Genomic DNA, 15,936 nt, shown 5'->3' on the forward strand with positions numbered 1-15,936 from the left:
ATGAAATAAGTAAGGATGCAGAAATCTCGGGGGTCCAGGAGGTGCTGTTGCCGCACCTTCCACCGCAAGGCACACAGTGCCAGGCTTCCTGCACTCCTGGACCAGCCTTTGCAGCACTGGCTGGTCCTTTGCTTAACGCTTCTTTCTCTTGCTCGCCTGTTGTCCTTCCCTCCTCCCATCCTGTCTTGTTTCCTTCTACACTCAAATTTCTGATCAAAGCTTACTAATTACTTCCTCTGAGATACATTTCCTGTCCCCTTAGACTTGGATGTCCTGAGCATGCCGCCACATCACCTGTATTCCCTTCTCACGACCCTCGGGAAAGTTTATTGCAATTAGTGTTTTGTTTTTGTTTGTTTGTTTTGGGCTGCACCTGTGGGATACAGAAGTTCCCAGGTCAAGGATTGAACTCTCACCTCAGCAGTGACCTGAGTGGCCGCAGCCCAATACTGGAGACTTAACGCCCAGCACCACAGTGAACTCCTGTAATTATTGGTTTATTTTTTTATCTAGAGTCTTCCTACCAGGATGGCTGGCTTCATGTATTCAGAGACTCTCTTTTTTCTTAACTGCACCAGAATGGTGCTTGGTCTGTAATAGACACCTAACTTTTGATCAGTGTACAAACACTTAGGAAATGACTAAGTAAGCAAACATTATATCTGGAGGTGATTCTATAGTGGCGGAGGCCACTGCTGGCAACGTGTAGGGCAGGACCGGGGTTCAAAATAACATCAGCACCTGGGGGAAGTGGCACTTAAAATGCAAAGAAAATAGGAATATAAAATGGAGAATACAGAATTGGCAGTGTCATCACATCATGAAACCCCTGCCCCGGGGCTTCTCTCCACCAATAATCCGCGTGTCTGTTTCCTCCCTCAAGATTCTGTTAAAACGAACCTCATTTAAAACAAAGGCTTTATCTCAATATTCTGCCTGCATACTGTTGAATCTTATCCTTTCAGGTACAATGCAAGCAATTTAATCTGCTTTTTTTTTTTTTAATTTGCACTTAGTCATTTGTTGCTTTGATATTTTTTCCTATTCTATGTATATGTATATATTTTTTTGGGGGGAGGGGTCCTGCCTGTAGGGGCTTGATGTGGGACCTCATTCCCAGACCAGGGATTGAACCTGGGCTACAAGGGTGAAAGCTCTGGCCCTAACCACTAGACCATCAGGGAACTCCTTATGAATTTCATTTTTTAATCCATTTAGAGTGAAAGGTTTTTTTGAGCCAAACCATCATTTCAATCTATTTTTTCCCTTGTGTTTCCTTATTGAGCTGCCTTGTTCACACAGCACATTAAAATTATATTTATGTGTTCATTCCCTTTTCTCTTGCTTAGACCGAGCTTCCCTTCCTTGAAGGGAATTTATCTTATGAAGGTGAGTAATAATTGGTGCAAAACAAGCATTTACTGATGTGAAATAAAATACAAGTCAATAAATAACATCGTACTGCATTAAAAATAAAAGCAAAAAATCCAGACACAGATATTTAAAAAGTGTCCTGCACAGACCCATTAAGATACCTTTCCCTTTATGACTATAGTTTCCTCTGTTTGTTTTTTTTTTCTTTTTTTTTTTTTTTGTGTTCTTCTAGGGCCACATCCGTGGCATATGGAGGTTCCCAGGCTAGGGGTCTAATTGGAGCTGTAGCTGCCGGCCTCCACCACAGCCACAGCAACTCCAGATCCAAGCGGCATCTGTGACCTACACCACAGGTCACAGCAACGCTGGATCCTTAACCTGCTGAGCAAGGTCAGGGATTGAACCCGAAACCTCATGGTTCCTAGCCAGATTCGTTAACCACTGCGCCACGAGGGGAACTCCTATAGTTTCTTCTGTTTAAAGAGTTATGATATCCTCACATTTAATAAAACCATTTAAGAATTAAATATTTTCTACTGGTATTTTTGACTTGAAAAATGGCCAGTGTGCTTGTTCCTGGATTAGTCATGTTATGAATTTGAATTTACCTGACGTTTAAGATACTACAACACGCGTGATTTGGATCATTTTCTAATCTCACAGAATGGCAATCACAGAATGGCAGTACTCTTTAATCACGTATTTTCCATCCTGACCACTTCTCTTTGCAATATAAGGGATGACGATACAAATATAATGTATATAAATGATATAAAGATAATAGACATGTCAGGATCTTGGCTGAATATGAAAATACTATTTTAATTTTTTGAAGATGTATATACTCTTTTGAAATCAAGCTATGTTTTCTTGAAAATTTCCAAATATTCTAAAACAACTGGTCTAAGTCGAAGGAAAAATAAGTAAGAGTTAAGAATTTTTTCCCTTTGTCACCCACAGGTTCTTAGTGCTTGCAAAGGAGGGATGCTTTGAAATACACAATTCTTTTTTTTTTTTTTTTTTCTTTTTAGCTATTTCTTGGGCCGCTCCCATGGCATATGGAGGTTCCCAGGCTAGGGGTCGAATCGGAGCTGTAGCCACTGGCCTACGCCAGAGCCACAGCAACGCGGGATCCGAGCTGCGTCTGCAACCTACACCACAGCTCACGGCAATGCCGAATCGTTAACCCACTGAGTAAGGGCAGGGACCGAACCCGCAACCTCATGGTTCCTAGTCGGATTCGTTAACCACTGCGCCACGACGGGAACTCCTGAAATACACAATTCTTATCTAACAATGTTCTCTTTTTTCAAATCGCTTAGTCAAAATACCTGGCTCACACTTCTTTTTTTCCTGCAGCATCTTCTTCTGAAAATATCTAGGTACAATCCATTCAATGAGCAGCTCTATCTGAGACTAGTGATTTGCTAATATGTTTTTCTAATGTGTGTTCATATACATACGTTTATCAAGTCTTTTGTTTTTTTTTGGGGGGGGATGCTGGTGACTGCGCCAGGCAGAAATTCCTGGGCCAGGGATAGAACCGGAGCCGTGACAGCAACCGGAGCACGGGCAGCGACAACACGGGGTCCCTAACCTACTGAACCACCAGGGAAGTTCTTACCCAGCCTTTTAAAGTCGTTTGTTCTTAGGCGTTCTGCAGTGGTTGCTTTCAAACTGGTTCGGGGGCATTTGGATTGACTTGTATAAAGAAAGGAAGGGCTGAAAATTTCTTCGCAATTGTTGGGCAGGATGTAAACCCTAGAAATGTGATCTGGCTCATCATGCTCCTCTGCCCTGTGTGGCTGATATATGCTTTGTCATAGGTAAGGAAACGGAGGCTCAGGGGGTAAAACGGGTCACCACACGATGACAGGATGTGAATTCATATCTCTAGTCCGTACATGTTCTAAACATCACACTAACTCTCGCTACGAGAGTAGAGACTAGAGAGATGGTACCACTGACAGAGGGCATCAAGCGATTACTCCCACCTCTCGCTGAGACCTGAAAGTTCAGTTTGCATGTGCAGCTTTGCCTATTAGAGCAGGAAGCTGAGAAGCCCTCGTGACCTGTTTATAGACAGGGATCATTTTCATACCTTTAGTATAGTCTCATTGTCAATTGTCTAATTGCATCAATTAAAAATGATTGTTGTGCAGGTTCATTCCCCGGCCTCGCTCAGCGGGTTAAGGGTTCGGTGCTGCCATGACCTGTGGTGTAGGTCGCAGACGCGGCTTGGATCCTTGGATCCTGCATTGCTGTGGCTGTGGTGTAGGCCGGTGGCTGCAGCTCCAATTCGACCCCTAGCCTGGGAACCTCCATATGCCACAGGTGTGGCCCTTAAAAAGACAAAAAAAGAAAACAAGTTGGAAAGAAAGTGAACGGCCTCTGACGTCTGGATGATGTGACCTTGTTAGTATTCTCTGTTTCAGGGTTTTCCGCTAAGGAAATTGGTTGTAATTTTGATTCTTGACGAGAGTCAGTTATACAACTATAGTTAAATATAGAAAACGGGAGGATACTTTCATATGCATCTCATCCTTGAATTAATTTTCCACCTATGGAAATCATATATTCTAACCTCCACGTCAAACATGCCACCTTGTCTCGTTATGTCTGCCTACTAGAGAAATCTGGAATTCTTCCCTTTACCTCTGCTGCTGCCTGTCCAGCCTTATCCCCTGCTCCTCACTAGCAATAGCAAAATGCTTGCGGTTTCTGGGAAACACCTGGGAGCTTCGTACATCCTTGCGACACACTGCGCCCTTAGTCCTAAAGAGCCTTTCCTCATTTGCGGTCTTGGTAAATGTTACTTATTTCTTTCCTAACAGGACTTTTTCCCGCGTGAACACTCTGCAAGTCCATCGCCTAACTCTCCAGATAGACTTAGTCGCTCTTTCCCACTCTGCTAATAACAGACTTTAAATCATGTAAATTACCGTGTTGCTCATTGTGTATTTGACTGGTTTTATCACATGTCCGTCTCCCCTGTGTGGCTTCATGGTGGGAAGAGGCACTCAAAAAATCCATTTAGTGAGTCCACATACTAACAGTAGCATTATATTTAACGTAGAAATGGTGGACTACAGGGGGCACCTTGAAGACAGCAGCCGCTCTGCAAGAGACCAATGCCCATTAGTAATTTGTTTTTTTCTTTCTAGGGCTGTACCCGAGGCATATGGATGTTTCCAGGCTAGGGGTCGAATCGGAACTGCAGCTGCTGGCCTATACCACAGCCATAGCAATGCGGGACCAAGCTGCATCTGCAACCTACACCACAGCTCACGGCAGCGCCGGATCCTTAATCCACTGAGTGAGGCCAAGGATCGAACCTGTGTCCTCAGGGATACCAGTCAGAGTCATTTCTGCTGAGCCAGGACGAGAACTCGCCGTTAGTAATTTAAATTGGAAATTATTAATGGCAAATAATAAGAAAGATAATAACTCTTTCAAATGTATATGTACACTTCTTTGTTTTCAATGAGAATTTTGTCATATTCTATAATACTTATAGACACTTCAAGGAGGTGATATGATTATTATTTGGAAAGAAGCTATACATTTAATTATATTTTATATCATAAAAATTTATTAGATGGACAACTTATTGAAGAACTAAATGTTTTATATCCTAGAATAGTAACTGTACTACTGTAAAAAATTATTGCTATATAAATTTATTTTGGAAGAAGTTAGGAAGGTAATTAAAACTATTTTGTTAAAATTGATAATTTTCATATACTGTAACTTTGAATTCAGCTATAATTAAAAGATTCCTTTTTTTTTTTTTTTTTTATGGCTGCAATCACTGCATATGGAAATTCCCAGGCCAAAGTTTGAATCCGAGCCACAGCTGTGACCTGTGCTGCAACTGCAGCAATGCCAGCTCCTTTAACCCACTGCACCAGGCTGGGGATTGAACTCACACCTCTTCAGCCACCCAAACCGCTACAGTCGGCTTCTGAATGCATTGTGCCACACGGGGAACTCCTCATTTCTTATTAGATGACTTTTCACACATAATATTTGAGGACATTTTCCTAAAAGAATCATTAAGTGGATAGATTCATAAAAGAAGGAAAAAAAATCTGGCTTTCAAGCCAATATCACAATAAGTAGGATAGCCTTAGCGTTGGTTTCGAATCCTTTGAGGGACTGACACATTGGTCAACCTGACAGTCTTGTATACTACATTTTCAATTTTCCGGAATTATTTATTGATTCTTGGATAGTGACTGGGAAATGAATGTTAGAATAGCTCCGCAGGAGTTCAGTCCCTTTCTCTTTCCCCTTGAATTCCAGACTAAGCTTCACCGGTTCCTATGCCTGCCACGTTCTGCTGTGCCAGTAGACACTGCAGTAATTAATGTCCATCTCAACTTGAGCTATTGATTCAGCACCCTTCTGTCCTAGAGTTTCAGAAATGCGTGCATTTCATCTCTTCTGTCCTCTGTCCTCGTAAGTACAGTAACTTCTCATACATGAATTTTAATTTTGGATTAGAAAACATAGTAGCTGTCACTTAGGAGAATATAAGTATTTCAACTCTGTAAGGAAAGATGATGACTTATGCTGGTAGGTTAGGCTTGGGGCTAGTGCTTAATGTAGCTTCCTGGGTGCTGTTTGTGCATGAAAACTCTTTGCTTATGCATTATGTTCAGTGAGGACTAAGACAGGTTTTTTTTTTTTAAATTTTTTAAAGTATTTATTTATTTATGTATTTATTGCTTGTGAGGGCTGCACCTGCGACCTATGGAAATTATCTGAGTCATGTCTGCAACCTACACCACAGCTCAGGGCAACGCCGGATCCTTAACCCACTGAGCAAGGCCAGGGATTGAACCGGCCTCCTCAAGGATACTGGTCGGGTTTGTTACCGCTGAGCCACAGTAGGAAATCCTCAAAGCAGTTTTCAAGTGTAAGTAGCTTAAATAGATTAAACTGTAACCATGAAAGGAATATGTGGACCTGCTCCTGGTTTGGTCCTGGAAACGAAGTCCAATATGAATGAGACATCACACACACAAAACACTTCTGGGAGCTATTCTGGGAGTCATTCCAGGTTTCTCTCTAAGGCCTTTTCTATTTACCAGATCTTTAAGCAGCCCAGGTGGGTCCTGACCACTGGAGACCAGGCCTCACACCTTTGGCTCATTTTCCCCCTTGTGTGGTCCGGCCACCCAAGATAGCTACTCTCCGGCTTGACCGGTCCCTGCTTCACCTACATCCTCCTCACGTGTTGACCTTCCTCCTAAATGGGGGAGGGGGAGCCCAATCAGGAAACACCCACGTACTGGCTGCCACCCAGCTGGTGTTTGTTGCCTTCTTTTGATCACAGTGGCTCCCCTTTGATAGTTTAACAAAGGGTCGGGGCCCAAGGGCTCATGAGGGCTGTTGTGCTTCTGGTTTCCCTGGTGACCAATGAGCCAATCTGAAGTCCGTTCTCCCACGGAGCAAAGGCTGCCGGCCCTGTTCTGCCCCATCGGCTGCCCCCCAGGTGGGGTGTCGCTCTAGAACTTTGCCTCAGCCAGGACGCACCCCCATCCATTAAACCATTGAGGTCTCTGTCGCTGATGCTGGGCCCTTTCTTTGGTCTTGAAGTTGGGCGAGCACGGGGGCTTGGAGGCCGGCAGGCTCCCGCCCAACAACCACCAAAGAAATAAAGGTAAGCAAACGCCTCTTTGAGAAGGTAAGACGTGTTATCTGCTAGAATGTGGGCCTTCGAAATAGTCAACTTAAAGAATTTACGCTGTTAGCAGTAGTATTATGTTGGTAGTAGCTGGTCCCATATACTTCTTTTTAATTTTAAAACTTAATTCAAGAGTTCTATTCCAAATTGACTCATGTGGTTGACAGAGGAAAAGCGAAAGAGAATTTGAAATCCAGCAGCACATGCAGGTAGGATTTCTATAGGGTGAGCCGTAGAGCTGGTTCATCTGTGATACTGGACAGGATTTTTTAAGAGCCTGCATGCTGTGTTCAGGAAACAGAACCGTGGAAGCATTTAGAAGCTGCTTAAACATATTTGCTGAGTCAGGCTAGAGGATCACTCTAAGGAGGTTCTGTTGGAGTCGATGGATATTTTCTGTTTGACTCCCTCGTGACCATTTCATTTCCCTGGTGACGGACTCAGCGTCTTTCAGTCGGGAGCAGATTTGTTAGCGGCCGAACGTTCGGGACCATGGCATATTTCACTTACCTCTTTAGGGGCATCCGCTTCGATGAATTCCGAATAAATCACCTTGGCTTTGGAGACAAGTTTTTCTGCACTTTCTGTTTTCTTAAAGTCTTCGCAGGCGAGCCAGAACTCCACATTTTCTTCACTAAACTCCGATTTGAGGAATGTTCGAAAAGCATCTAGGCCAGCTGGAAGATACATGAGAAAAACTCCTGAAACACGACCCAAGTGAGTACACCGCACAGGGTGAGCATTTGAGGATTCAGTGCCAAATACTTTGCATTTGTCTGCATCTAACATTTATAGATGTATTCTGTCTTTTTTTGTCTTTTTGTCTTTTGTTGTTGTTGCTATTTCCTGGGCCGCTCTGGCGGCATATGGAGGTTCCCAGGCTAGGGGTTGAATCGGAGCTGTAGCCACCGGCCTACGCCAGAGCCACTGCAGCGCAGGATCCGAGCCGCGTCTGCAACCTACACCACAGCTCACGGCAACGCCGGATCGTTAACCCACTGAGCAAGGGCAGGGACCGAACCCGCAACCTCATGGTTCCTAGTAGGATTCGTTAACCACTGCGCCACGACGGGAACTCCTATAGATGTATTCTGAACTTTAGAAAACCTTATTTCGAACCAGCCGTCATGAGCAAAATACTTGTAGGTGTATTTAAACACTGAGCATGTTTTAAATTGAGTAACCACAGGTATTGGGTGAAGCTTGGGATTCTCATAGGTCCTGGCTCTTTCCACGATCTTATTTTCAGCCAGCTTCACACTTTTTGCTATTTCTTTTGCTGTCCTAACCCTTAAGTGTGTGACCCCCTGCGTTGTCTCTCCCCTGCCCCTCTTTCCTCATCAAGATGTGCTCTGAAAGCGTCTTTCTTGGGAACACCTGGAGCTCCTTGGAGACCGTAATTCTAAATCCTTTAGGGCTGAGGATGACAAAAGCTGCCTCCACTGAGGGGAAAGGGAGAAAAGTCATGATCAAGTTCCTGCAGTTGGCAGAACTACGCCAGTACTTGGCGTTGAGGTTCCTCCGTTTCAGTTGGTCCCTTCTGCCAGCACGTGTCTGTGCAGAACTGAGACTGTGTCTCTGAGGAGGAGACACCTGTTGGCACATTGGTCACTCAGAGGGATTGGCCCCCCTGCATGCTGGTGGCTTTCTCCTCGCCCTGCCCTGAGGGCCGCTCTGCCTGGGCTCCCAGCAGCATCCCCCTGACGCTGTGCTGGAGGCTGACTCTTCATGTTGCGAAGTAGGGAAAAATAAACTTACAGAGAAGTGGGGGCAAGGAAGAACTGATGAGAAAAAGAAGCTATCAGAGAAAAGTGTAGGGAAAGGGGGCCTGAGTGGCTCGTAGGTTGCCGCAGGTGGAAAGTATTGTTGGGGTCAGGGAGAGAATACAGACGAGAGCTTCATGGAAGAAGGCTAAAAAAACATGGGATTGAAAATAGACAATTTTTAAAAAATTATTGCAAGTAGAGTTGAAATAACAGGTCCTCGCAGAAGGTTAGCAGGTGCCAATTAAAATTCTTGGTAGAAGTGTGGGGGAGGGTGGATGTCATTAATACGTGAGCCCTCTAAAAAAATTCAGTTAATTGCACATCTCTTGCACTTTAAAAACACATCCGAGAAGCTTCTGTGACACAAGTTGGGTTCTAAAAAATGTGTCTTAGGATCACAGTTAAAATGTGCCGTGAGTGTGGTCCAGCCCATGATGAATTTAAGAGGTCGAAGCTGAATTTCGACTAAAATCTATTTTATAGAGAAGGAAAAGTATATACTTCGCCAGTACCGAAGGCATAGTGTAGATTCTCGTCTGGCGTCATTTTACATGTGTGTCCTTAGGGCATGTGAAGCTGTTCCCAATTCAGATTATCTAAAGGCATCCCAGAGGTGAACTGTGTATCTGTATACAGAAGAAGCTGTGTGTTCTCCCATCCTGCCGTTTTAATGAAGGGCGGCAGGGACCTGCTCTTCTCCTCCCACGGCTCTGTTGAGGACACAAGGGAGCCCAGGAAATAGCTCCCACCATTGCTAGTTATCTCTGCAAGGATGCACTGTTGTTGAACTGCTCTTCTATACATTGAGCTCACGGCAATGGCAACGCCGGATCCTTAACCCACTGAGCAAGGCCAGGGACCGAACCCGCAACCTCGTGGTTCCTAGTCAGATTCGTTTCTGCCGCACCAGGACAGGAACTCCTACTTTATACAGTGGAAATGCTATTTGATTGGAGCCAATAATACTGCATTTTAAACACTTTCTGTGTATACTGCTACAGTGTCATTTCTATCCCATAGGAGACAGAAATGCTGCAAAGCAGGGTAATGTACAACAGAAACAGAAGTTCTAGATAATGTTGAAAATGACTCTTTTGGTATTAAATGCTGGGATATTTGTAATTGACCAAAATTACCTTATTAAGCCATCATATCAATCATAAATGTATATATATAGACATTTATAGTTGATATGCGTAACATGTAAAGTGTATATATTAATACATACACATACCCCCTCTATATTTTTCTATTCCCTGAAATAAGAGCAACCCAATTGAAATCAGTACTTAAAACCTTATGGAAAACAAGTGATTTATTTAACCTTTCAACTTTTCAACTTGTAACAAAAGTGGTCATGATACACATGAAATGATAATGAGTCTGAGGAATTGACAGCTTTATCATTGCCTCTTTGGGGTTTTCTTGTTCATGTTTGGAGTTTCTGTAATCTTGTTTTAACCCAGCCTAATTCCATTTAAACTTCGGGCGTGTATACTTGGGTATGCCTTTGGCAATCTTAGGCTTCAAATACTGATGAAACTCCTGCTTAGTAACATGTCTACAGCTTTTCCTCATCACTGTTTTTGAACCTGTTATCAGTCAGCTCTTACCTTGGTTGCTTAGAAGGGTGTCCATGTTCTCAGACCAGGCCATTGTCTCTGTAGGCGGTGACCTGTGGAAACAGCATCTACCCTTGACAATAGCATCGTAATCTTTTTCTTCTATAACCTACGGTGATCGTTGAGTATGTGATTTGTGGAATTCTATCCTTTCAGTGGGCTTTGCATCCCTAAGCTGGGAAAGGTCAACACAAATTAGAGAATGTTTTTCCACAGTGGGCAGCCAGAGCCAAGCAAAGCGGAATGCCATTTGGCACCAGCAAATTATTTATTAATCTAGCCAACAGTGTTAACAATATTTGCAAATTCTTGAAATCTGGTAAAGACACAAGAGAGAGGGCTCATTGTTCTCTGGAGCTGTGAATTTCTTCTCAATTATATTCGTGGTTAATTGACGGGGCACTCATGTGTCTCTTCCTAAAAAGTTATGATGGGTTCAGTAGGGATGAACAGACTGTTTTCTAAGTGTTCGTGGTATACAAAATTGTCCACTTCGTAATTATGCATCTTAAAGTTTTTTTTTAAAAAGTTTTAAGGATTTCTACCATGTGGTGATATTGAAAATGTTTATTTATAGTGTTTTGTGGAATCTTCATGCCACCCTGAGACAGCCTTTATTTCTCTCCAGACTGGTGTGCTTCTAGCTGATTTATTTAAATCTAGGAATCTGTCAGGACAGAGAAATATCTTTTCCAAAGCAGCCCAAAAATTTATTGATTTAAGTCTTCTGAAGAAGGTATACTTTTGGGGATGTGATGTAGAGATGATAAATTTAAGATACAAACTTTCCGAGAGGTAAATATATCATGCATTATTCCCCTTAATAAACAAAGATTGGGATGAAATAAGCCTCCATCCATAGAAAGCATCTGCTGCCCAGAAAAAAAAAAAAATCGCAGATTATGCCGCTGTGATGTGCAAGCGACTTAGTTATGGAAGGAAAAGGTGTAACTGCAGGTTGCTTTATAATGAGGGGTAATAGCATCGTCTGATATCCAGGCATTCTTCTAGAATTTTACATTGGCAGATCAAGGTGAGGAACCTAACTGTGTTAGGGTGAAGTGATCTCTAGGCTTTTATATTCTGGTACTTGCTGTGGTTTGCTGCAGTTTTCATTGTGTTAGTACGGACTGTGCTCCCTCTGCTGTCGCAGGTGTATTTTCAGAGAGTGAAGCCTGACTTTGTAGAGGCTGCGCGGGGAGGGGTGGGGGGTGGGGACACGGGCAGGGCACGTGACCGGGAACTCACTTTGCTATTTCCCATCCCTTTAATTTCCGGTCTCTCCTTTCTTTTATTTTCTTCCCCAATGGCAGGCAGCTAATTTTCCTTACTCTCTTGTTCTCCTAAATCTTGGGGACTCAGGTTTCCTATGAAGGCATTTTGAAGCAGTGGTTTTTCATTCAGTTGGACTTTTTTTGTTTTTTTTTTTTTTTTGTCTTTTTGCCTTTTCTAGGGCTGCTCCCATGGCATATGGAGGTTCCCAGGCTGGGGGTCTAATGGGAGCTACAGCTGCTGGCCTGCACCACAGCCCCAGCAAGGCCAGTCTGAGCCACGTCTGCGATCTGCACCACAGCTCATGGCAACGCAAGATCCTTAACCCACTGAGCAAGGCCAGGGATTGAACCCGCAACCTCATGGTTCCTAGTCAAATTCGTTAACCACTGAGCCACAACGGGAACTCCCCCGGTTGGACATTTTAAATGGTTTGGCTTGTTTCTGTCTTTCATAAATGTAGAGTGGGAACCAATGTAAGATTTAATTTTATGTTGAAGATCTTGTGTACACTCTAGAACCTGTTACTCTACCATGCTTGCGTTGTACTTCATCTAGGACTCAAATATGAGGTCTTCTGTGAGATATTAGGAATTCTATCAAATAGTGCTACAATGATCATAGGACCACTTAAAATACCCTTTTTTTTTTTTAATTAGAGTTTTTTTTTTTTTTTGCTTTCCATGACCACTCCTGCAGCATATGGAAATTCCCAGGCTAGGGATCGAATTGGAGCTGCAGCTGCCAGCCTGCACCACAGGCACAGCAATGCTTGGGACCTAGACCATAGTTCATGGCACTGCCAACACCGGATGCTTAACCCACTAAGCAAGACCCGGGATTGAACCTGCATCCTCATGGTTACTAATTGAGTTTGTTACCACTGTGCCACAATGGGAACCCCAAAATGTCCGTGTGTAAAATATTGTCTCTACTTATAAATTGAAATGTGGCGTTAGCAGGGTATTCAAATTGCTCCTTGGTACCTTTGGAATGTTTGTTAATGAATAATAGGGAAAAGAGGAGCTCTGATGCCCAGCCTGCCACATAGTACACCTATTAGGAATAAGGAATAGCCATCAGATAAAAACCTGAGAAATAAAATCTAGGCAAAATCATTCAAGGATGAATATATTATCCCCTATTAGTATATATGTTCTTTGATGTCAGGAAGAAGTTATTTTTTAACACCAAGAACAGGATGTCTGGTTCAAGAAATATTTGCTGAACATATAGATCCGTCATGAATGGCCAAACCCCAAAGAGGGCAGGCAGTAAAGCCATCAGTGGAAGTGGTGCAGTGGCTTTCAAGATGCGGGGTAGATGACAGTGCTAAGACGTTATTAAAGGTATAGCTGAGTCATAGTCGCTTCAGAGTGTGTTGTGGGTGAGACAGGGGAGACGTGATGTGAAAGCGTGGCTGGGCAGTGATGGGCCACGGACCTCACTCTCAACCTGAGCCTCTGGAGCTGGAGGAAATGGACAACGTCCACCCCGAAGGCATCAAGGCAGGCTGTGTCCTTGGAGGAGAGCCAGTGTGTGCTTAAGCCGAAAGCAAAGGGATCTTCCCTGAAGGGAATGGACGTAGAGGAGTCTTTTGGGGATGGAAGTATTGAAATGAGTGGTAGCTATTCTTATTATCGTCATTAATGTAAGTGAACAGAAAAACAAAAGCAAAGGCTGGGAGATGCTGTGGAACCAAGGGCAAAAGAGAATTCTGAATGTTTTGAATTAGAAAGGTACATGGACGTATTGTATACAGAGAATGTTAGTGGTAACAGAATTAGAGATACTAGGATATCGTGGCATCATTTAAGGTCCACCAGATGCTGACATTGATATAAAGGAAAATGTGGTCCTTCAACCCTCTGAAGAAATACCTCTGCTGGTGTGTGACAGTGCCTAGATTGACCTCAGCTCACTGTTGGCCAGCAGTTGGCAATTTTGGCTTGAAAGACACAATTTTGACCATCCTAAAATGATGGAATTCTTGGTGGTAAAGCAGTATTGACTTCCAGAAGTTAGGCAAAATGCAACTATTTTAAGAAACACTGTTAATTTGCTGTTGAAATTTTATAATGTGGGGTCGATTGTACATAATTCTGTGGAAGAGTAATTTATTGCTGTGTATGGAGAAACTTGGAAGATAACTTATATAATGGCACTAAAGTGCAAAACAATGTACCGAGTGCTTATAGTTGTGTTAAATATATCCTAGACTTAACCTCATTCAATCTGGAAAATGACAGTCTATTTTAATCCCGTGTTACCAGTGAGGAAAGAGAGTGGATGCTAGTAACTGATCTAATATCACACGGAACAATGAGCAGTTAAAATTCAAACACAGCATAATCTGCTTGGAACTTGAAGTCTTTCTACAAATTTTCCTGGAATGGCAGAGTCCATGCACATGGGCTTATATTCTGCTGATGTTTTAGGACGTCTGTAGGAAATGTTTCAAATAAGTTCTAGAAGGCTTTTTCTCTAATGGTTGGTCCCATGTCACGTATTTTTTCTAAAGAACAGTTAAATTGTAGGAATTTCTAGCAAGTAGAAAGTTTTCAGAACACAGTGATTCTTAAATTTTGCATATTATCAAACAAAAATAGGACATTTCTTAGGTTAAATGTGACTGACACATATGTTTAAAAGATTTCTTTCTTTTTTTAATGTAATCTTTTTTTTTCTTTTTTTTTTTTTGTCTTTTTAGGGCCACACCCTCGGCATATGGAGGTTCCCAGGCTAGGGGTCGAATCGGAGCTGTAGCTGCCGGCCTACACCACAGCCACAGCAACAGAGGATCCAAGCCGCATCTGCGACCTACACCACAGCTCACGTCAATGCTGGATCCTTAACCCACTGAGCGAGGCCAGGGATTGAACCTGCATCCTCCTGGATACTAGTTGGGTTTATTAACTGCTGAGCCACGACGGGAACTCCCTAAAGTTTTAAAACTGCAATTGAATCAATGCTAAGAACAGACTCTGTGGAATTAAAGTCGAGGGTGCAGAGGGTGGCTGACTGAAAAATACAGTGACAGGACCCTTAAATGTTAACCTTAAATAAATGGACGAAATACCACTCCCTCCCTCTTTCCCTCGCCTTTTTTTCCCCCTTTTATTTGCATTTTAGTCCTAACTTTTCAAAGCTTTTGTCTAGCTTTTCTTTGTGTGTAGGTGTATATTTCCTGTAAAACAGTGTGTGGGTCTGAGGATGACGTGCTATGAAAATTCACTGTGTAGCTGGAGACAAAATTGCACTTGGTATTTCATGGGGTTTTGGCTGATTTCCTTCCTGTTTCCTTCATTAAGCGGGTGCCGTCAAGGCCAGCAGTCCCCATGCTCTGTGTCCGGAGAAGAGCCAGGACAGATGGGAACTGCGTGAAAGCTCCCAGTTATCTTGCTAATTGTGCCAGCCGGAACCAGTTGCAGTGCATTAAAAGAGTGGGCGCCTACAACTGTGCTCTCCACACTCAATTAGCCTTGTGCTGGGGAGCGGAGATTCATGCAAGGAGCCTGGGTGCTCCTGCAAGTGACAGCTGCTGCCTTATCCAGCATTTCATCTCTAGGTTCAGATTTTTCAGTCACCGTTGCAAGAACAAATCATTTTTGCAAAGATCGTATACATCTGAAGTCTTTTGAACATTTAACAGTTTGGGAAAACTTCATTTAGAGAGAGCTCAGTGGTTTTTCTCCACTTTGTAACCTTTCTTTATCTTATCAAGTAGAAAGAATTAACTGCAAAAGCGAGCTAGGCATTGTTGACATATTTTAGCAAAGAGGAAGAAATCTATGGAGAAAGGAGAAGAAAAAATCGGGAAGAAAGACAACAATTAGCATATTTATCATAAATGAAGGAAACAAAACATCCAGACTAATGAAGACTCAAGTGTCTCATTGATACAGCTTCTGAGATAAAAATAGCTTTAAACAGCAACTCACTTCACTGGCATTTTTTCGTTCCACTGTCTGACTGTCACAGATGATGCTGAATTTCTCTTTCTGACTGATCTTCAGGCTGAAGGGAATGTGACAGCAGGAACATGACAATTAGTATGCAAATACCTATCTCCTGAGTTACAAATTGGCATTCTTTAAATCATGCTATTCTCGGCCTTTTTTTTTTTTTTCATTTTATTGTTAATTTTTCCCTGGCCAGGACCCTGAAACTTCTAAGTAGCCAATAACTCTTTGAATAAGTGTGATATTTT

At 42.8% G+C, this 15,936-nt stretch overlaps 1 protein-coding gene and 1 long non-coding RNA gene across 4 annotated transcripts in view; one reads left to right on the top strand and one right to left on the bottom strand.

Annotated features, from left to right (window-relative positions):
- LOC102166310 overlaps window positions 1-15,936 on the top strand; it is a 381,125-nt gene that overhangs the window by 181,733 nt on the left and 183,456 nt on the right. For both annotated transcript variants that reach the window (XR_002336117.1, XR_002336116.1), the window contains 2 exons: window positions 5,680-5,835; window positions 7,665-7,783. This is a non-coding gene — a long non-coding RNA (uncharacterized LOC102166310). The remainder of the gene's footprint in view (window positions 1-5,679; window positions 5,836-7,664; window positions 7,784-15,936) is intronic.
- The window catches only part of RGS21 (regulator of G protein signaling 21), a 54,371-nt gene that overhangs the window by 12,145 nt on the left and 26,290 nt on the right, over window positions 1-15,936 (bottom strand). The window contains exons 2-3 of one of the 2 annotated variants that reach the window (XM_021064096.1): window positions 10,446-10,507; window positions 7,577-7,743 (exon numbers count right to left, since the gene is read on the bottom strand). In XM_021064096.1, the coding sequence (XP_020919755.1) occupies window positions 7,577-7,743; window positions 10,446-10,488 (210 nt within the window). In that variant the 5' untranslated portion in view covers window positions 10,489-10,507. Of the gene's footprint in view, window positions 1-7,576; window positions 7,744-10,445; window positions 11,926-15,936 lie in introns of those variants that run through there. The other variant, XM_021064097.1, reaches the window with a different exon arrangement.

This window comes from Sus scrofa, chromosome 10 (genome assembly GCF_000003025.6).
Source record: "Sus scrofa isolate TJ Tabasco breed Duroc chromosome 10, Sscrofa11.1, whole genome shotgun sequence".
Lineage (NCBI taxonomy): Eukaryota > Metazoa > Chordata > Mammalia > Artiodactyla > Suidae > Sus > Sus scrofa.